Source organism: Dreissena polymorpha, chromosome 10 (genome assembly GCF_020536995.1).
Source record: "Dreissena polymorpha isolate Duluth1 chromosome 10, UMN_Dpol_1.0, whole genome shotgun sequence".
Lineage (NCBI taxonomy): Eukaryota > Metazoa > Mollusca > Bivalvia > Myida > Dreissenidae > Dreissena > Dreissena polymorpha.
In genome coordinates, this window is record NC_068364.1 from 81,953,777 (window position 1) to 81,975,696 (window position 21,920).

At 34.2% G+C, this 21,920-nt stretch overlaps 1 protein-coding gene across 3 annotated transcripts in view; it reads left to right on the forward strand.

Annotated features, from left to right (window-relative positions):
• The window catches only part of LOC127847358 (myosin light chain kinase, smooth muscle-like), a 65,933-nt gene that overhangs the window by 9,715 nt on the left and 34,298 nt on the right, over positions 1–21,920 (forward strand). For 2 of the 3 annotated variants that reach the window (XM_052379216.1, XM_052379215.1), the window contains exons 2-10: positions 4,750–4,785; positions 5,941–6,158; positions 6,362–6,491; positions 8,488–8,610; positions 10,639–10,833; positions 15,559–15,657; positions 16,182–16,379; positions 19,235–19,333; positions 21,273–21,476. In XM_052379216.1, coding sequence (XP_052235176.1) covers positions 4,750–4,785; positions 5,941–6,158; positions 6,362–6,491; positions 8,488–8,610; positions 10,639–10,833; positions 15,559–15,657; positions 16,182–16,379; positions 19,235–19,333; positions 21,273–21,476 — 1,302 coding nt within the window. Of the gene's footprint in view, positions 1–4,749; positions 4,786–5,940; positions 6,159–6,361; positions 6,492–7,858; positions 8,003–8,487; positions 8,611–10,638; positions 10,834–15,558; positions 15,658–16,181; positions 16,380–19,234; positions 19,334–21,272; positions 21,477–21,920 lie in introns of those variants that run through there. The other variant, XM_052379217.1, reaches the window with a different exon arrangement.

The following is a 21,920-nucleotide window of genomic DNA, read 5'->3' on the forward strand; positions in this document are numbered from 1 at the left end:
GTGTGAGTTTCAGTTCCTCCATAATTTCGGTCGCAGGCCTCTCCCAGTCTGTGATGTTGGTCTCACAAATTGCTTGGTCCTTATCAACAGCTGTCAGATCCCCGATGTCTATATCAAACAGATCCTGCGAAACTCGCAGCAACGCGAGCGAAATCATCTTCACGGTAGTCCTGAATCTCTGTGTCTGCGGGCAATGGTACAGCTTTTGAACCGCTGATGATTTCCGACTAAATCCGCACTTCCGGAAACACTTAACGATCGTTTCCTCTTTAATTTCCAACCAAGCTGCACAATTGAATAGATTGCCTCCAAGATTGTAATGTCACGAAGGATCTCTGGACCAAGCTTGTATGGCATCTTTTCAATTTCCACAAGGACGTGTCGACCCAAAACACCGCGATTTCCGGGACTTTCCGATAACAAGTGGCGTGAGCTTCTCACCTGAAAAAAAAACAAAGTATCAAGTTTAACCTCACCGCGTTCCCCACATTGAGTTTTAAACACGATATTATTGCGTTTCAGGAATGATTCCAGCCAACCATTGCTGCCCTTAAAATCATTGTCACCTAATTCACCAGCGAACTTCCTTGCTTTTTTTTTAATCATTGGTCCAGACACCTTTATCAAACAAGCCGTAGCCTCGGTGAAACACACTTAAACACCAGATCGTTCAACCCGCTGTATTACATGTCATATTTTGGACGCTTCAAACTCACATTTCCATTCGATTCATATTCCTCCATAATTTCTCGCTTACGCTTAAGCACACTCTGCACTTGCATACGTACAACACAGAGCTCACTTGCTATAACATGCAAACTTTTTCCAGTTTCAAACAGTTTCAAACACTTGACTCGCTCCTCTAATGTGAGGAACTTACGTTTACCACTCATTGTTATTCCGTGATTTATTAATCCGATTGCTTAAAAAAATGTTGTGTACCCTAGAAAGCTCTTTTAAAGAATGATCTGAAAATGTAATTTTAAATAGATTCTCAATGTTTTAAGTACAATGTACTAATATGCGGTCATTTAATAAGCGATTATTACTGTAAACGTGTCACAAACTCTGACATATTTTCTTTTGAAGATACCCCTACAAATATCCCCGGAAAAGAAACCTTCTCAACACCTTATTATTTGTTTACTCGCGTCAGGCCGCATTTATAATATCAAAGACAATTACCGCTATCAGATGCTTTAACCGCAAAATAGACTGACACATGATGTGCTGTGTTTTTAATTTTCGCGACTCGAGACGACTGACGCGTGACCGTTGATTTCAGGTCAAACATGAATTTCGGAGTTGAATATAGTGGCCATTGGCCGTTATGGACAGCTGGCCGTTGAATTCAAGTGTAATATAGAGTGTTTTTCGTCGGGGGGATTCCAGACTGACCGTTGTCTGCAGGTGACCAGTAAATTCAGGTGGCCGTTAGGTCAGTTTCGACTGTATATTTCAAATGAAGATATTACTAACTAAAACTCATAAAGCTGCATTTAACTTTTCATAATTCTGCTCGTTTTGAGTACTTTGGTTTGAATGAAGAAAATGTGGCTGCAAAATAGAATTTTCTATACCCAGAAGGGTGACAATTTGTAGCCATTTGGCGATTGGCAGTGAAATCATATGCAGTGAAATAAATATAAATTTCTTCATAAAAACCAGGCCATTTTGACATTTATGGTGTTATTTTTCATATTTTCAGTGGATAGGGGCTATACATGGATTATGCTTGCGTGATTGCTTTGGGAAACGTAGTAGACCGCACCCCCCCTCGCCCTCCCACCCGCCCTTTTTGGTGAAAGACAGTAATAAATTGTTGCCAATGATTTTCTTAACATAGGTACTTATCTGATTGTTGTGCACTTAAATCATTAGCATAATTTATAAAAAGAGATAGAAATGTTTTTACAGCTTTTAAATTCGTATCTGTGGGACCTTAAACAACTCCGTTAACTACCGCATGTAAAAAAAGGAATGTGATGTTATGGCTTACCTTTCAACGCGTCACCTCCGGCTCATTAGTGCCATTGTTAAGGGTGACATAGGTGATCATTGACTTGCAACTGATTGCCTGACTTCATACTTGCCTTTTGTTTTGAGGTGCTCAGGGTTAGCTCATTGGGTGAATATGTACGTCTCGAATAAGTGTGGGGGTTAGTTTATAAACTTCAGTACTCTACTGTTACTATAGAAACTAAATAATATTTGGTTAACATTGTTAATCACCCAATAAACAATGAATACAAGATTTGATAAATATTCTTTCAGCTAAAATGAGAACTATATTTTACTTGATGGTGATCAGGTTTTTGACTACTTTTTGTTGTGTTGTTTACTAGTGAGTTTAACAATGATAAATTTATACTTAGTGCAGACAGTATGATGTTAGTATAATTATTAAATGTAATATGTCATTTAAATATAATATTGTTTAATAATAATACAATTGTATTATTATATTGTAAATAAGTTTCACTTAGAAGCTTATAAGTTGTGGACAGTATTATTAGGTGCTTGAAATTCCTTAAGGAAAGTGCTTTAATCTAACAACAACTTGTAGATTTGATTTTAACCCATTTATGCCTAGCGTCTAAAAAAAAGCCTTGACCAAGAGCGCAGACCCTGATGCGGCGTCTCATCAGGATCTGCGCTGTTTGCTTAAAGGAATTTCTGTAATAAATATTCTAAATATAGAAATAAATATACTAGACATCCCTAATTTTGGAAATAACTTGATCCAATTTAGAAGAATGGGAGAGTCCACTAGCCATAAATGGGTTCAATCTTGCAGTGAAACAGCAACTTGTAGATTTGAATTTAAATATCACAACAGTGCATACAGCTAGTCGCCACATTGGTATTAAAAGTAAATTACGTAAGCTACTGATGCATAGTAATTTTGTTAATGAAATTCATATTAAATGTTTCATATTTAATCTTTAAGCATGATTTGATGTGCATTTCCTACACGTCTAATTAAACTCTCATACTGAGGTAGATGTTTAAATGTCAGTTTTCCTTTGAACTTTGAAAGATATACAGGCCTTTGTGCATGCTGACGAGATATCTCTATCTCAACAAAAAAACAAACAAAGAATTTATATTCACATCACATGAAAGGAGATATACTGCATACATTACATGATGTTTTCTTATATAAATCTGCATTCATGTCGTAGCATTTTGGAAATTGTTTACTTTTTTAATATAAATGTGGTATGAAATAATTATAAAGATCAAAGACATTTATAGAAAGAGACTAGTAAATGGTTAATTTGTTTTGCTAGCCCAGATGACGTTCTCTTCCAATAAGACTAGTTGAAAAGATATTACCTGGTTGGAAAAATGTGAATATATTAATTGCTCAATTAAGCACAGAGACACGCCACCTTTGATTAAATATTAATTTGACACGTGTCATGTGCACCCCATTGCACACGGGTTACAAATGACCAATCAATTGATTCAGAATTTTCTGTATTAATTTTTAATTCAAATTTTAAATATTCTGTGACATTACAGAAATATCTGAAATAATCAAAGCGCTGAAGGCACTGAAGTTGTTCGCTATTGTACAATCATAGACGCAACTCAGTTTTCAAAATTATGTTATAGCTTTTTATATCGCAAGTTTGAAATGAACACAACCCATTCAAATTTATAAAGAGTCTGAAAAAAAATAAAAAAATTTAGCTTCATTTTGAGAAAACAGGGCTTAATGCATATGCATTAATTGTCATCCCAGTACCAGAGACTCTTAACAAAAAACACCATAAAATCAGAAAGTGACATCCTTGATTAGCTTGTGCGCACTGCACAGGCTAATCAGTGTGCACAGGCTAATTTTATTTGACATGTATAAAGCCCCGTTTTCCCTGAAAGCAGCCAATATGTACAGATTTCAATGATAAACTGGCCATTGTCGCTTTACAAGCTGTTAAACACTGTTGATTACATACACACACTTGATGTCTGCAGTGTACCAGTGGTGAACTATAAACAGGCAGATGCAGTGGTTATTGCTCCTAGCGTAGTAGAGCAGACGCTCCTAGCATTTGTTGTCTGCATAATTTTACTGCAGGTAGTGCAGGCCTACGAGTGCTGTCGCTGATACATTGGCCAATATGGAACAATAGTTGTGATGATAATAATACTTTGTTTATCTTTATTCCAACATTTTGTTTGAATTAAATGTCAACAGTTTTTTTTAGTTACAGAAAAATACGGAAAGGCAAACCAGTTTTTGTCAAATGTTACAGACGTTCTTATTTGTTTTTCTTATGCACATTACTGATAATTAATCAAATATATTCTTAATTAATAAACATGAGATAAATCCCTTTAGAGTGAATTAATAAGGTATTAAGGATTACAGCAATGGCCAGAAGAACTGTTCAAAAGACACTTGTTGGTGCTATGTATACAGATTGTCCCTCGTGCTAATTGTACACTACATTGTACTTCCACTTGCATCTCACCTCCCCTCCAATATATGTGCAGAAAGTATCAACCCAGTCTAGCCTGTGCTGTCAATTTTCGTCTAAACTGGATTTTCGCTAAGAAGAGTCTAACTTTAAACAAAAAATACCATAAATGCGGAAAGTGTCATCGCCGATTAGCCCGTGCTCACTGCGTAGGTGAACCTGAAATGACACTTTATGCACTTGCATTAAGCCCCATTTTCCAAGAAACTAGATAACTAAGAAGCATATTAAAAATGTGTGTGTATATTTGTGTTTTCAGGTGGCAGTAGAAGCAGAAGCATTGATGAAGGATCAGGTAGGTGGAGATTTATTTCGTATTATTACTTCATCAGTAGTACCGTGTGCTGACTGAACTTGCCATGTAAGACTTTTACCCATTTATACCTAGTGGATTCTCCCATCCTTCTAAATTGGATCAATTTATTTCCAAAATTAAGGATGTCAAGTATATATTTTTTCTATATTTAGAATGTTTCTTACAGAAATTCCTTTAAGCAAACAGCGCAGAACCTGATTAGAAGGCGCATCATGCGGCATCTCATCAGGGTCTAAGCTGTTTGCCTAGGCCTTTTTTCTAGACGCTAGGCATAAATGGGTTAAAGTGACTCATTTTTGCCAAAGTGGGTTTAATTCATGTGCTTAAAGTATCGTACCATATTAGTCTGTGCAGTCCACACAGGTTAATCAGGGATGACAGTTAATATGTAAACTAGAATTTTGGTAGAAGAGACTTCTTTTAAATGAAAAATTTCTAAGAATAAAAGCGGGAAGTGTCCCTAATAAGCATGTTTTCCCAGAAATTGGCTCAAATTGATTACTTTTCAGAAAAAGAGCTGTGCACAAATTATTCTTGAAGATTCTAAAATCTCAGAAAATGGCTTATGTTACATTATTGTTTACCTTTTACCATTGTTAATTGACCCCCCAAAAAAGTTTTTGATGTTGATGTATAGGCTATAGCCCAAGTGGTTTAATAGCCATGTGTCAGAACATCAAAGAGTTGTTTATTAGTCAATTAACAATTGTAATCAAAAATTCATATTTGTTATTGGTATAAAGATTCACCATCTTGCAATTAAGGTTAGCAAAAGGACCAATCAAATTTTATTAACGTTTGTCAATATTCTTGATTTCATATGGGCAGTTTTTAACATGTTCTTTGTCTCATTTAGTAAAGATATATGAAATAGAGCAATCTTGCTGTTACTTTTAAGTTGTTGACGACTGATCATGATTGTATCTTGTTAAACTATCATGCAGCCAGCAACCTTGTTTTGTCACTAGATATTCACTCGTAGGACCCTGATACCTTGTTCTGTTACTAGATATTCACTCGTTGGACCCTGATATCCTTGTTCTGTCACTAGATATTCACTCTTTGGACCCTGATACCTTGTTCTGTCACTAGATATTCACTCGTTGGACCCTGATATCCTTGTTCTGTCACTAGATATTCACTCGTTGGACCCTGACACTGTGAAGCTAGTGAACACTGCTCTCGAGGCAGGCAGCAAAGAGAGAGCTCCAGAGTTTGCCCTCAAACCAAAACGACAGTTCATCAACGAGGGTGAGACGGCCAAGTTCAAGGCCTCCTTTGATGGCTGCCCAGAGCCCACACTGTGTTGGCTCTTCAATGGGAAGATAATTGAGGCTGATGATAGGCATAAGGTAGAGTCACCTCCCTTTATTTGGTCTATGATTATAGCAATTTCTGTGATAAGCAATTTTGATTCATCAAGCGCATTATTTTTAGTTTTTTTGTAAACTAAATAAAGTTTCAATCTCCATTACTTTATTGAACATCTGCTAGATGCAAATGCAGAACTTATTTCTATAAGTGACTTTTTAATTACCATTTTGTCATTCTTTAGATCTATTCGGAGGAAGACATTCACATTCTTGAAGTACTAAAGACAGTGCCTGCAGACAACGGCAACTACGAGGTCAAAATTGTGAACTCTGCAGGGGAGGCAACTGCTTCAGCTGACCTTGAAGTGTTTGGTAGGTTACCTCCCTTTAAAACTTACATTTAAATTCAGTTGGGCAATAAATGGGCATGCTTTAAGTTAGCATCATGGCGTAAAAGCTTCAATTAAAAGATAATTGGTGAATATGCAATAGAGAATTGTTTATACAAAGTAATAATGCCATGTAACTCAGCTAAAGTTGTATGAATTACTGTTTACAATGTCCCATCTTTTGTCACAAAGTATATAATTCCCTTTTCAACAAATTTAAACTGACAATACAAAAATAACAACAATTGCATATGAATACAGTTATTGTTTGTTAACCCATTTATGCCTAGTGTCTAAAAAAAGGCCTTGGCAAACAGCGTAGACCCAGATGAGACGCCGCATAATGTGGCGTCTCATCTGGGTCTATGTTGTTTTGCTTAAAGGAATTCTAAATATAGAAATAAATATACCAGACATCCCTAATTTTGGAAATAAATTGATCCAATTTAGAAGGATGGGAGAGCCCACTAGGTATAAATGGGTTAAACCATGGGAAAAGTTGTTCCTGTAGCCGACAAGTCTACCAATGTGTGGATAGTTCTAGGGATTGCCAAATGCAAACAGTGGAAATATTGTTGCAGTTCATTGGCCATTCAATTGTTATATTTACCAATCTGGAGAGAGGCTTTCCTACTGCACTTAAAGCCTGCCTGCTTAATTATTGCTTGTCAAGTGCCATGTGCGTAGCTTCGTTAGATATTTTATTCTCATCCTTGTTTATCTTATGGTAAAAACATTTTTGAACACACACATGCTTACATGTAAGAACACATTTAATGGAAGACCAAACCAGTTGTGCCATGAGAAAATGGGTCTAAGGCCATCTTCTGCCAGCATAGCTTCAGACCATCCTGTGCAGTCTGGAATTCGCCTTTCCACAAAGAGACCACAAAACCTTGCGGACAGTGTAGTCCTGATTAGACTGCGCAAATATGCAGGCTTGTCAGGAGCTACTCTAGCTTCACATATCATAAGACCCATTTTCGCATGATGCCACTCAAATAAGACAGAAAACTGCCTGACACTGTGTTTCTTGATGTGTAAAATGCTAAATGATTGCTCAAACTTGTTTGGGGCAAATGCAAAATATTAGGAAAAAATTAGAATATTGTCATTGAAGTCCAGTGTTCCTAAGTGAAATGGTAAATTCCTTGCTATAAAGACAAGAACTGTTCCCATAAAAGAGTAATGAAAATAAAAACAAAGTGTGAAAATCCATAGCCTGTGATTTTGGTAATGTCTTGCTGATGTTTGACTATGATTGAAATGTCTGTATTTTGTCTTGGCTATGGTACTGGCTTTCAATCACAGTTAAATGTCTGTTATTTATAGTTGGTGAACATGTATGATGTTCTTAAGTATCAGATGCAAATCTTTAATGTTTGTTTTCATCATTTGTTTCAGTTCTATTTAAATGACAGTATTTAACAAACATTGTGATCATGTCTTACACAAAAATAATTTTTAAGGAATTTGGAGTCACATTGACAAAAGGCAAGTTTGTTTTGTGGATATAATATAATTATATACTTTTCCAGTTCTTTCCTAACATGCATACATTTTGCTGTATGCAAAATGTTTAATAGTGATCATGGTTGTTTTTTGTCTGTTACCATGGTATCAATTTGAGGGAAGATCTAATTTGCTGAGGGAAACAACAAATTTGGTCCAGAGAAATTTAAGAAATATGCCCTGATTGCATCGTTATTTATTTAGTTGAAACTTTAACTATATAACGTACTTCAGATCACAAAGCTTTGTAATTCTAAATTATTTAATTTCAACAGTCAAATTATGTTTAAAATCACCCATACGAGGTTGAAATAAACTCGTCCTTTTTATATACTATCCAAAAAATGTTAATAACTATTCGTAAAATTAGTTTGACAGTGAAAAAGAGTAAATGAGCTGAAAGGAGGAGACATCACGCTGCTGGTACAGTTCAGTTTCATGTAATTCCTGTTTCGGTATTGCTTTAGTGCGCCCAAAGTCCCAGACTGGCAAGAAGTCCATGTTTGTGGCTCCCACTGTCGACATACCCCTGGAGGACACAGAATTTGCCGACAAGGAAAAAGATGCAACTCTCGTGTGCAAGTTCCACAGTAAGTGAAGATCATTTGATATGAGCTGGACTCTGGGAAAAAGGGGCTTAATGCATGTGTGTGAAATGTTGTCCCTGAATGCAGTATACAGACTCTAATAAGGGACAACACTTTTTGCCTACTGGATTTTCACTAAAGAAGAGTCTGCCTTTAACCCTTTCAGTGCTGGAACCGAATTTTGAAGGCCTTTGCAAACAGTTTGGATCCAGATGAGACGCCACAGAACGTGGCGTCTCATCAGGATCCAAAGTGTTTGCTATTCTGATAGTATTCTTTGAAAAAAATCGAAGAAAATGCTAATTTTAGAAATTCAGCAGAAGACATTTTAGCAGACGACACATTTCCCAGCATGCAAATGTTTACACAAAAACACAACAACATTAAGGCGGAAAGTGTAGACCCTGATTAGCCTGTGTGGACTGCACAATTAATTATCAGATACTTCTGTATCATGTAGCGTTCTGAACCATGAAGGGCCTAGCCGTACCTAATTTAAGGGAGAAGTTTTGGTGACTTGGTGTGCTCAATTTGGAGAGCATTAGCGCAAAAGGGAGAAGTTATAGTTTCAAGTCCCGAACTAAAGTTTCACAATTTCTGGCCCTTTTAAATGATAAACCCTGCAAAACTTGTACCTTATACTTGTGAATTTTAACAATTTTTCGACTGGTTAGATAATCGGGCATGAAAATCATCCTTTTTAAAACTTATGTTTCTATTAAATTGTGACCCTGTCTGAATTAAACCATTAAATAGTGAAGGCTAGAATATTCTAGTCTTAATGGACTAGTTCATTAAGCCATAGTTAAACAACTGATTATATTTTGCATCACAAAAGTATTCTAAAATAGTGAAGTCTATAGGTCAGTGTTTGCAATCTATATCTAATTTATTTATATCTGTATTATTGGTAGACTTTCTTGATAGGTACTTGACAAATATGTTGAACGACACTAGTGAGGGAAGGACACATTTAGATATTTATCCAAGCATATTGTTTGGTGATTGTACATTTAAAATTCAACACAAGACTTGCACTATGATTGAGATCTTACTAAACATTTGGTCCTGTTTTTTTCTTTGATTGCTCTATTTTTGAAAAGAAATGGCTCGATTTGCTTAATGAAATTAACATACTTTATCACTTTACGATATTTTATCAAAATATATAAAAACACTCTTTATCTGAGATTTTCTAGTATTTCTAGTTTTATAATTTAAATTATTTGCTATTTAATTGTTTGTTCTATTGGTATAGAGCATTGTACATTCTTGATCAGTGTTGACAGTTGAACATGGGTACTGGAGAGTTTGCGCCAACAAATACAATTATTAGTTGGAAAATTTGGATGTGTTTCCATGGTATTAAGTCACATGTAAATCCACTAAGAAACTCTGAAATGAACTAGCATTAATATCTGTAATAGAAATGCATAGGTAAAGTTATTTTTCAGAAGATTGTATCTTATTGTAAAACGTACCATCCTGACATGTATTACATATGTTGTAATACTTCATTAAGAAAGTGTTGACAATTAATCAATACTAATATGTCATGATTGCATTGCCCGCAGCCTGCAGTGGTAGTGTCACACTGATAGGCGAGGATCATGTAATATTTATGTAGGCTCTAATGTTATGTGATCAGAGATACATTATAAGGACATGTCAGGTTGTTCCTTAATGCAATAAAATTCACGTAAATATCAAATATGGTGTGAATTATTGGTTGGGTAGACAACATAAACGTTTCTGTGCTTGTAACCAGCACTGGAAAAATATTGTTCAATAAAATTGTGTGATCATTTTGGTAAATGAAAAAATATCATTTTCAGTTTACATTTTCTAATTTATTGACATAATTGAATACAATATTTGTTGTATGTTAAGCAAAATCCATGATAATTTGATGCTGAAGAACTTATAAAAAACATTCCAACCAATTAATTAATACCTTTTAATTTACTTTTTGTGATTGGGTGCAAAATTTCTTAGAAATTTAAATTGCAATTTTTATTGGTCTTTTTAAAGATGCAATTGACGGGAAAGCCAGATGGCTTAAAGACGGCAGAGAGGTCAGCTCATTCCAGACAAAAGCGACCTTTGACGGGCGCACTGCTAAGCTTGTTCTACGTGAGGCGTCTAAGAAAATCTGCGGAACCTATGAGTGCATCGTGAAGAACTCCGGTGGAGAGGCAAAGTCAAAGGCTGAGGTGTCGTTAATGGGTGAGTCGAACAATTAGTATTTGATAGAATTATTGGTGGAGTGTGACCCAGACATGTTGTTTGTTAATGTTTTGTTTGGTTTCTTGATAAGGTTTATATAGACATTAATAAAATCACATTATTTGTTGAATTGGTGGTTTGCATTTTGTACAATTTAATTTTTTCATTCTAATGTTTTATGGAGTTATGTTTTGACCATCAATATTTTAAAAAAATGATTCTATTCCCATGTGTGTTGTTTTGTTTTTCCATACAGCATTTGCCATATGACTGTTGTTTTTATGAATGTTACCTTTTTCTTGTTGAAAACCACTAAGATGGATGATTAAGTTTTACACAAAAAAATAGTCTTGTGACAGTTTGTAGTTGTGGAGCCTGTTTTTTTTGTTTAAGATCACATATTACACAATTGTGGGTAAAAAACAGGTTTTACTAAAAAAAGAAATAAAAAAATCTTAAAAAAAAAACTTTAAAAAAAATATAATATTGATAAGCAAAGAAATGTTCAATGAAACAAAACATCTTTTAGTTAACTTATGGCTTAGCAGACTTTTAATTATAAATTTGTATTAGACTGCTTTGTTCTTGATTTCACTATATGAGCCTTGCTCTGGGAAAACAGGGCTTAAAGCATTTTGTGTAAAATGTAGTCTTTGATTTGTCTGTCTAGTCTGCATAACATAATCTGGGATGACACCACTTTTATGGATTATTTGTTTATACAAAGTCTCTTCTTAATGAAATTTCAGTCTAGGGAAAGAGAGTTGTCCCAGATCAGCCTGTGCAGACTTCACAGGATAATCTTAGACGACCTTTTATGCACATGCACCTAGCCCCCTTTTTTATCAGAGCATGGCTCATTTGAATTAGCCTGCTTTGTCCTTCAGGTTTCACAATAAAATTTTCTTTATAAATACAGGGTGCAGGTTCAATGGGGTTTTCACACGGGCTGAACTGAATGAAAACACACCATTAAGAACTTTATTTTTGCAAATATCTCAAGTTATTATCCCCGCCGAAAAAAAATTCGGAGGGGATTTAGTAATAGTCTCCGTCCGTCTGTCCAGAGCATTACTCCAAAATGTTTTCAATGGATTTACATTAAACTTAGAATATAAACAGATGGCAACTAGGAGAAGTGCAGTGACCAAGAACCATTACTCTATCTACCTTAGTTTTTGAATTATCTTCCTTTATATAATTTCAAAGTAAATTCTTGTCCCGAGCATAACTCTAAATCTACTGAAGAGATTTACTTGAAACTTCAAATATAAACAGATGGCAAGTAGGAGAAATGCAGTGACTAAGAACCATAACTTTATCTATCTTAGTTTTTGAATTATCTCCCTATATTTAATTTCAAAGTAAATTTTTGTCTGGAGCATTATTATAACTCTAAATCTACTCAAGATATTTACTTGAAACTTCAAATATAAACAGATGGCAAGTAGGAGAAGTGCAGTGACTAAGAACCATAACTCTACCTTAGTTTTTGAATTATCTCCCTTTATTGAATTTCATAGTAAATTTTTGTCCGAAGCATAACTTTTAATCTACCAAAGGGATGTACTTGAAACTAGAAATATAAAGAGATGGCAAGTAAGAGAAGTGCAGTGACTAAGAACCATAATTCTATCTACCTTAGTTTTTGAATTATCTCCCTTTATTATTATTCTACTCTAAAACAAATGTTCTCATACAAGCAAACACCCCCGGCGAAATGTTGTTCATGATTTCATGAACACTTCAAGCCAATCAAGAACTGTTCATGAATGGTTCTGAAAAAGTTCCTGAGCTTGGTTCATGAACTTTTGGACATGAACTGTTCTTAAGACGTGTTCATGAACTGTTTATGAATTAATGTTGAACATTTCAAAGTTCATGAACAGTTCTTCATCTAACCATAAATACTTAGTGATGAACATTTCATGCACAAGTATTTCTAATGACTTTTCTGAGACAGACTTTAAGGATCCATCATGAATAATTCATGAATTCCTTTGTGCTAGATGTTTCATACATATTTTTGAAAGTAATATTGAAATGTCTAGCATACAAATCTTGTAGATTTGTGAAACCTGTGAAGTTAGTATGAATATGCATAGTACTTTCCCCACTGTAAGTTAGAGTTCTTGACCTGTTCTAGAGAATTTTAAGAACATTTGTACAAGAACTGTTCAAGAACTGCCTTCAGGAACACTTCAATAACTTTTTAAGGACCTTTCCTGTTCTTGAATTATTCTTAAACTATTTGAACACTTTAAGAACTATTTTGAACAACATGTTTCCTTCTGATGTTCTTAAACAGGTCTACACAATGTTTTTGAACATATGATGGACTTTTTAAGAGTCCAATATGTTCTTAAAAGGATCTGTCATTGTTCTTGGAAGACTTAAAAGACAAGTTTAAGAACGTTTTAAGGACATCTTATTTCAAGAACAGTTTAAGATGATATCAAGAACTCAATGTACATTGCATTGCTGTTTTTACAAAGAAAGAATATTGTGTGCACAGGAAGTTGAAACGGAAGGCACATGGTTTATGTTATATTTGAAAATGTAAGTCTTTAATAAATTACCGGCTGAACTGATCAGCCATTGGTTCCATTTCAAGTTCTTTGGCACTGTAAGTGTAACCATTTCAGGGAAACCATTGATTAGTAAATGATTCTTGAACTGAAAATGAGACTATTCATAATCTTTTCAATACATGAATTATTCATGAACATATAGTGCAAAGTTGTATTATGAAATTTAAAGAGTATTATCAAACCACTTGTATCTCAGTTATTAGTGTTATATTTAAATTATTGTTATATGTTGCTATCAATATGTTAAGTGCTAATACAAGACTTGTTTCTTCTTACCCTGACCTGTTTGTTGAGCTTTAGTAACACTTATGATAACCTTTGCATAAATTGACAATTTCTTGTTCATGAATAGTTCATGAACACTTCATGCCACCTCAGTTCATGAACTCTTGAAGAACTATGGTTCATGAACCATTCACTTACAGTTTGTGAACAGAAAATGAGCCATTGAAAAATAGAAGGAAAATGTTCATGAACTGTTCGTGAACAGCAAAACCCTGAAGAATTTTTCAAGAATTGTGTTGTTCATGAACTGTTCAAGAACACTTCATGCCATTGATGTTCATGAATAGTTCATGAACATTTCATGCCATAATGGTTCAAGAATATTTCATGAACACTTCATGCCACACGGGTTCAAGAATAGTTCATGAACACTTCATGCCATAAGGGTTCAAGAATAGTTAATGAACACTTCATGCCATTAGGTTTCAAGAATATTTCATGAACACTTCATGCCATTAGTGTTCATGAACAGTTCATGAACTAAAATTTCAAGAACTTTTCACAGACGTGGCTCATTTTCTGTTCACGAACTATTCGTGAACAGATCATGAACTCAGTTCACGAACAGTTCATGAACTGTTCACGAATTATTCGTGAACTGCAGAACAACATTTCGCAGGGGACATTTCGACTGGGATTTGGCACTACTGTGACAAGCTCTTGTTAAAATATGTTTGCAACAAATCTTTAATGCATAAAAGACAGTTTGCGTTGCAGTTTGTACCGATATCTTAAGATATAATTGAATATGTCGGAAATCGGTGCCAAAATTTCACGTTGCGTGCAGCATAACCGTGTATATGAATGTTGAATTCATCAAATGTTTGTTCAAGAACACAAGCTTATTAAATAAAGTAATTCTGATGAATTTTACATTGCCATAAGCCACATAAATGTTATTTGAAAAAAAAACACCACTTACTGGTGTGTTTACATCCATTAACATTCATGTGTGAACCCCATTAAGTCACGTGATCCTGCACCCTAAATAGGAAATGTCAACTCCGGTTTCTTCCCTTTATAGGTTTCATGTTTCATATCTCTGGTGTTATTTTAGAAATATGAAACTGGTTTTTAATGTTTACAGTTATTTGCTATGCTAACACTATAACACTTAAACTGTTGTTATATTGCCCTTTATGTTATGATATGTATATGCACAACTACAGTGGCAGAAATATGATGGCAACTGTTCAAGTTTAGAACTGTTTATCTTCAAAATATCATAACAATCAGCAGCTGTATCACATATTTCTCAACTTTTTAGTACCATATAGTGGAGAATGTATATTTAATTAATTTTTGTTTTAATTGTGTGTACTCATTTACAAGGAATGCAATAGATGATTTGTTACAATAATCTTGGAGCACTGAACTTATTTTATTACTCAAGTCCTTTATGTAAAAAAGTAAACCAAATCAAGAGTACATAATTATGACCATGATTAACCCTTTGCATGCTGGAAAATTTGTCTTCTGCTAAAATGTCATCTGCTGAATTTCTAAAATTAGCATTTTCTTCGATTTTTTCAAAGAATACTATCAGAATAGCAAACAGTTTGGATCCTGATGAGACGCCACATTCTGTGGCGTCTCATCTGGATCCAAACTGTTTGCAAAGGCCTTCAAAATTCGGTTCCAGCACTGAAAGGGTTAATTTACCGCTACATTTGTTACTTGATTTTGTGGATATACTTGCTATTACAAACTGGGCTTGTTGACGAGGATTGGTGCTTTAATTTAGCAATATGATTATAGTAAGCATACTTTAACTTATCAAATAACAAATTGCAAACGGGAGGAAAAAACCCCAACAAAAATCCACATTATTTTGTCTTGTTTCCTTCAGATCCGAAAGTTGTTCCAGTTCCCCCTAAGTTCACAGTGAGCCTTGCAGATACAGATATTGACCTTGGTGAAAAACTGGTCCTTGAAACACAGGTCACAGGTATAGATTGTGTACATTTAATAAATGGTTAAATTACTGATTCAAAGTTTATTTAAATATTAAAATGAGTCGATTGTTATTTAAAATGATGGAATCTTTCACCACAAATTACCAAGAAGAATGTTATACAAAATATGGTAACCATTTGTTCAAGTTCTTAATTACATGATAAGGTCAATTTTTTCAACATATTAATACTGATGAATTTCATAAATGTGCTGAATTTCAACTCTTTCTTGATTGTGATTAACTTGCTTATATACATGTTTGAATTGGTTGTACATATTAAGAAAACTTAACTCTTTGTATAGTCAATGAGACATAGCAATAATAACATTTCCTGATGTTAGTTGTATTAAGGATAAAATAAAACACACTTACTATCCTTTTTTCAATGACACCCTAAGAAAAGCGCGACCTTCACTTTTTTTTAAATGCCGCCTTTGATTAACTGTGACCTTCACCTTTTTCAATGCTACCCTTGGTAAACTGTAACCTTAACTCTTTTTTCGATTCTTTCCTAGGTAAACCGCGACCTTCATTGAAGTGGTACAAAGACAATCAGGAACTTGGTTCCTCTCAAGATATCCGCATGGAGTACAAAGAGGGCAAAGGTCGTCTCATAGTGGATAACCTTGACCCTGCAGAAGGGTCAAAGTTCACCTGTGTGGCTAAAAATATCGCCGGTGAAGACACTACCGTGGCCGCTGTGAAAGTGACAGGTAAATTTGGCTGCTTATGTGAACATGAATACATAAATTTAGTGCATTTTAAAAGACATATTCACAGATATTGATATTTTTGTATTTACAAAAAAATTACTTACCAAACTAATTTATATAGAAAACTATTACATAACTTAATATGAAATAAGTATAATATCAAGAAATTAAGTTGAAGATATTCTTTTGTCTAAGGTATTCAACCTTGTGATCTTTGGAAGGAGAATATTTTGTGTTACCGGTATTAATGCACAATGGAGCATTGCTATCTGTTCTTGATCTGTGTAAGAAGATAATCAATATTGTTTTCAGGTGTTTTCTGTAGCACAACAAACACCCAATAAAATTGTAAAAAAATAATAATTTTGTGTTAAGATAATTTTTAAATACCCTTTAAAAACTATTTGTTACATTGCTTTAATTTTTTTTAATAATTTGAATATTTTAAATTGGAAGATTACAAATGATTAATGTCAACAAAATGTAAAAGATTGTCATTTAGGAACTATTAACTCGGTACAATGGGTGTATGAACTTCTATAGCTTAAATTATGCTTTTTAGAATCTGAAAAATGATAAATCTGTAATTCTTCATGGTTTTCATAACTTTGCACAATAACAGGGTTAATCACAACAAATGCAAAAATTAGACCTCTGAAAATCTGTTGTATTTACTTAACATGTTGATACCAAATACAATAATTTCATGGTCAAGCCTCAAAATGTATTCTATATTACATTGAATACATTTTCAATGTTATAAAAAAGTAAAATGCCAATTGTAAAAGAACACCGCCATTTCAAGTTATTATTTTCTGTTGGCTGTCTTAGTGTGTGTATGAACCATAAGTATCAACTTACAGGTAGAGTTTCATTTCGGAAGTGGCTATGAAAACTTTAAGCATAATTAATGAGTGTTAAATCTGTGTAAACCACAGTAATGTGGAGTAATGAACTGAGCCATTTTGAACTCAAGCCGAGGTATTGTGGTAAATGTTATGTCCTTCCATCATGTGAAAGTGCAACTGATTACTGTAACCTGTAGACTTTAATTAATGGCTATTATAAGTTATATAGTTAAAAGTTGCCCATATTAACTGACTGTTGCTTAAGTGAGGGACATTAAAACGATGGCCAGGGGCATTCGGTACGGAAATTTCAAAATCATTATATCTTTAAAAGTGCTAAGTAGAAACTTTATATGAATCGTTTTAAGAAATCTAAGACAACAATTTATTTACATTCTTGAAAATATAATATTTTTCTAAATTTGCAATCTAAAGATGTCATAAAGCTTTCATGTTTTACAATGCAAAAATTCCATGTGGCGTAGTGTCCACCTTGTGACTGGGAAGTCATGGGTTCGATCCCCACTGTGGGAGCATTCTTAAGACCCCCCCCCCTCGACATCAAAAACTGTTCCAAGTCCCAGGTCACAGATTCAAGAGTTTTTCAAATAAGCCTAAGGATATTGATGCAATTTAGTAAACCCATTTATGCCTAGTTGACTCTGCCATCCTTCTAAATTGGATCAATTTATTTCCAAAATTAGGGATGTCTAGTTTATTTATTTCTATATTATGAATATTTCTTACAGAAATTCCTGTAAGCAAACAGCGCAGATCCTGATGAGACGCCGCATCATGTGGCGTCTCATCTGGGTTTACGCTGTTTGCCAAGGCCTTTTTTCTAGACGCTAGGCATAAATGGGTTAAAATAAATAGGTTAAAACTAAATTCAAAAAATTTCTCCAGGATTGACATTGTATTTCATATAGACATGTTATGTAGTTAAACCAATGTTTTGATCAATTCACTATTATAAGGTAAATAGCATGAAATTCATTAGTAAACACCACATTTCCATTTGGCCAAACCTAAATAATATATGTAGCATGAACTCATGAACAGCTTCATTGTAAACAGCCGTCGCAGTAGGTGAAACGATAAGGCAAAAAGTAATGATTGAGATGTAATTGAATCTTAGGATGTTAAAATAGCTTTGTATTGAGTAATCACATGTTTGTGTGTGTGTGGAGCAATAAGATTGAGGACAGTTTGATGAGAACTGTGCAAGGGAACGAGGCCTGAAGTTTGACACTCGAGGTCTCGAGTGAAATTGGATTATCTATAGAGCTAAATTGGATTTTTGTGTATGGATGTTTTATTTGATTTATGTTTTAGCTGTCTAGAAAAGAAAAGATTGTTTGTTCTAAACAAAAAATCTTTTACTGAATGTGTTGTCTTTTTTTATGGGTAAAAATCATTATAATTGATAAAATGAAAAGTTTGATTTGGGGTTTTAATAGTGGTGTTAATTTTTTAGCAAGTGATTGATTATGGCATACACCATATGTGCATTATTAATACCAGAGCTACATGTATATTGGTCTGACGCATTGAATAATTACGTAACTATTTCACGTTGATAAACCCTTGTGGCTTTCAAAGTATTATGATTTAATCACAAGATTACAAATAGAAAAAAATCAAAGCAACCAGTTTTACCCTTTTTCACTTAGAAGCTTAGAGTGAAAATAGCAATGCGCAAACAGCATAAAACCAGAACAGCCTGCGAGTAACTCACAGTCTGTTCAGGTTTTATGCTGTTTTCTGCTCATCAGTATCTAAGGGTTGGAAATAAAGCCTTTACATCGCGAATCTAGTAAGAAAGGTCTTTAATAAAATTTAACTTTTATGCGACAACAAATGAGTCAATATATGTTTCTAAGTGGTAAAGGTTTAAAGGCACATCATACCACCGATATCCATGTGAAATGCCAATTTTATTACACTGATATTTTGCTATAAACCACTGGAAGGCATACCATAGATAGATGTGCTATATCTTTTCAGGATCCTCTGACCAACACGACCCTCCAATATTCACAAAAGAACTCTCAGATATGGATGTCAAGGATGGAAACAGAGTGGAACTGAGTGTGGAGGTCAAAGGTGAGCCAAGATTTCTGCGAGTTGTAATAATTGTAAATATTACAAATATGATATGATTCTTATTATTTGTGATGTGTATTCATATGATAATTTTATGCATTTTTGGCAAATGCTACTTTCCAATTCCTTATTAATGATATTAAATTATATCTTAGTTTATTAATGTATAATTCAATTTAAAGTGATATTCAATTTTTTTGTTTCGTTATATAAAAAGTTATCTGCAAGCTTAATTTGTTTTTGAAAAAAACTTGTTGTTATAAAGAAATGTTTTTAATATATGTATCAACCATTACGTAAGGAATGCATCCATCAAATGCATTATACATCTGCATTGTGTGTACTTGAAGAACTAATAAATTGTGCATTCATGTTTTATTGACAATTGATGGATTTATTACAAGATTCCTTGCCCAGGCATGCATAATGATTGTATAAAAAAGCATGATCAGTTGAAACCGAAATTGGCATGCAATTACCACACCAGATTTTTTAAAGGATGTGTCACATTTTATTTGTCAATCATTCCATTGGTAGAAGATATATATGTGTGCAGCAGTTACTCATAATAAGAAACGGAAATTCTTTTTTGGTATGATTATTTGTCAAACAATTGGCATGATTAGTACAGATGGATGTATTTAGGTGAAACCCAAACTGCATTATAGATTCTAAACAAATGATTTAACAAGCCCTTCAAATAAAACATAAAAAATAATTTTGATACACTGTAACTCCAATATAGTGCGGTCCGTTATAACCCTGTGTCCAATATAACGCGGGGGGTCCTTGGATCCCCTTTTTCTACAACCTTCCATTTCTGATTCAAATCCATGTTATGCAACTTCATGTATTTTCAAAAAATTCAAAGAAGCCGGCGATCACAGCTTGATTGCTTTATCCGTCTGTTAAACTAATTTTAATCGATTAGAGGTTAAACGACACTCGACAGCTAATTGGTGATATTATGTTATGCAATGTCAATAAAGGTGTGAAAACTCGCGAGTTTGTGTTTATTACATGTATTCCCTAACAGAGCGGTTCAGTGCACTAATTTCAATAAGGCATGTGCAAGCGGAATAATGATCAAATAAAAATTAAAGTTATTTAAAACGATTACATGTTTATGTTTTGTATTTATCATGTATTGTATTTCATTGTATAAACTATGGCTGTGTGTTATCGTTTATTATATGCTACACATGCTTGATAAATGAAAATATCTGTGTGTGTGTTTAATGCTTCAGTACGTATATGAAAAATAAATTAAAAAATCCTGACGATTTATTTACATGCTAACGCAGTGTAATAGTTAACAGAGATGCACTTAAATTTTTGCCCGCTATCAGAAAGTCCACGGAAAGCACGTTTTTTACATGCTGCATATGACGCAATAAAACCATTTCTTTGTACATGTATCGTATTGCATTCAATCTAAATTAAATTAGCTCATCCAATTAAAGCTGTGTCCCATAATGCACTGTACTAATTTTTCTGAAAAATGGCGTTGGCATATGAATTTGTTTACGAAATTCGTAAACATATTTCTTGTCATAAATGTTTAACATTATTTGTTCGTAAGTGATGTTGTAATTATATTGGATTATCGGATAAATGTGCACATAAGAAAAGCGGTATGTATACTGTTATCTTTTGATTCGGTTTATATGCATGTATTTGCGGATGACAACACAGCATAACAATGCACAGGAGTGACAGGACCTATATTATAGGCTATACTATACCTGTTTTTATAGCCCCCTTAAATAAATAAGCTCAAAACTTATAACGCTGTCCGTTTATAACGCTGTTGTGTGGCTTGGACCCCGTCATTCGCGTTATATTGGAGTTACAGTGTAAATGGCTAGACATATTTTCAAATTAAATTATTTTAACTCCAAAGGTCTATTGCATGTTTCTGCTGGTGCATGTTGCTCAGGTACCCCACCCATTGATATTGTCTGGGTGCACAACAACCGAGAAATCCCGCACACAGACCCTGTGTGCCGCATGGTTACCAGGGGTAACACCCACATGCTCATCATCCCGGAAGTGTTCCCGGAGGATTCTGGGGAATACGTGTGCGAGGCATACAATAGCTACGGCGATACTGACACCTTCTGTAGATTGAATGTGCATGAAGGTATTGTGAGCTTTCTGTTGGTTTTGTTACTTCCCTTAGTAATGCTGGAACACAATTTATATTGTGTTTTTTCTGAGTTACTTCCCATAGTAGCTGGAACACCATTGCCATTTCGTCTTCTGAGTTACTTCCATAAGTTGCTTGAAATCAGTTGAATGAAAATCGTTGATGTTAGGTCAGCTGAGTTATTTCCCTTCTTTCCATTAAAGCCTTTGATATTCCTGTAGTTGCTTGAAATTCATTTAAATTCTTTTAGTTCCTTCTCTCAGCTGTATAAAGGACATTGCACTGATAAAAAATTGGTCGTTTAAGAAAATGTTGGTGGGGGTAAATTCAGAAGAAAAGCTGACAAAAAGAAAAAAGCAGGCAATTATTGTTTTGTTTCCAGTTTAAAAAACGTTTTCTTGTGACTAGACAAGTAGGATAGTCAATAACATAGAATTA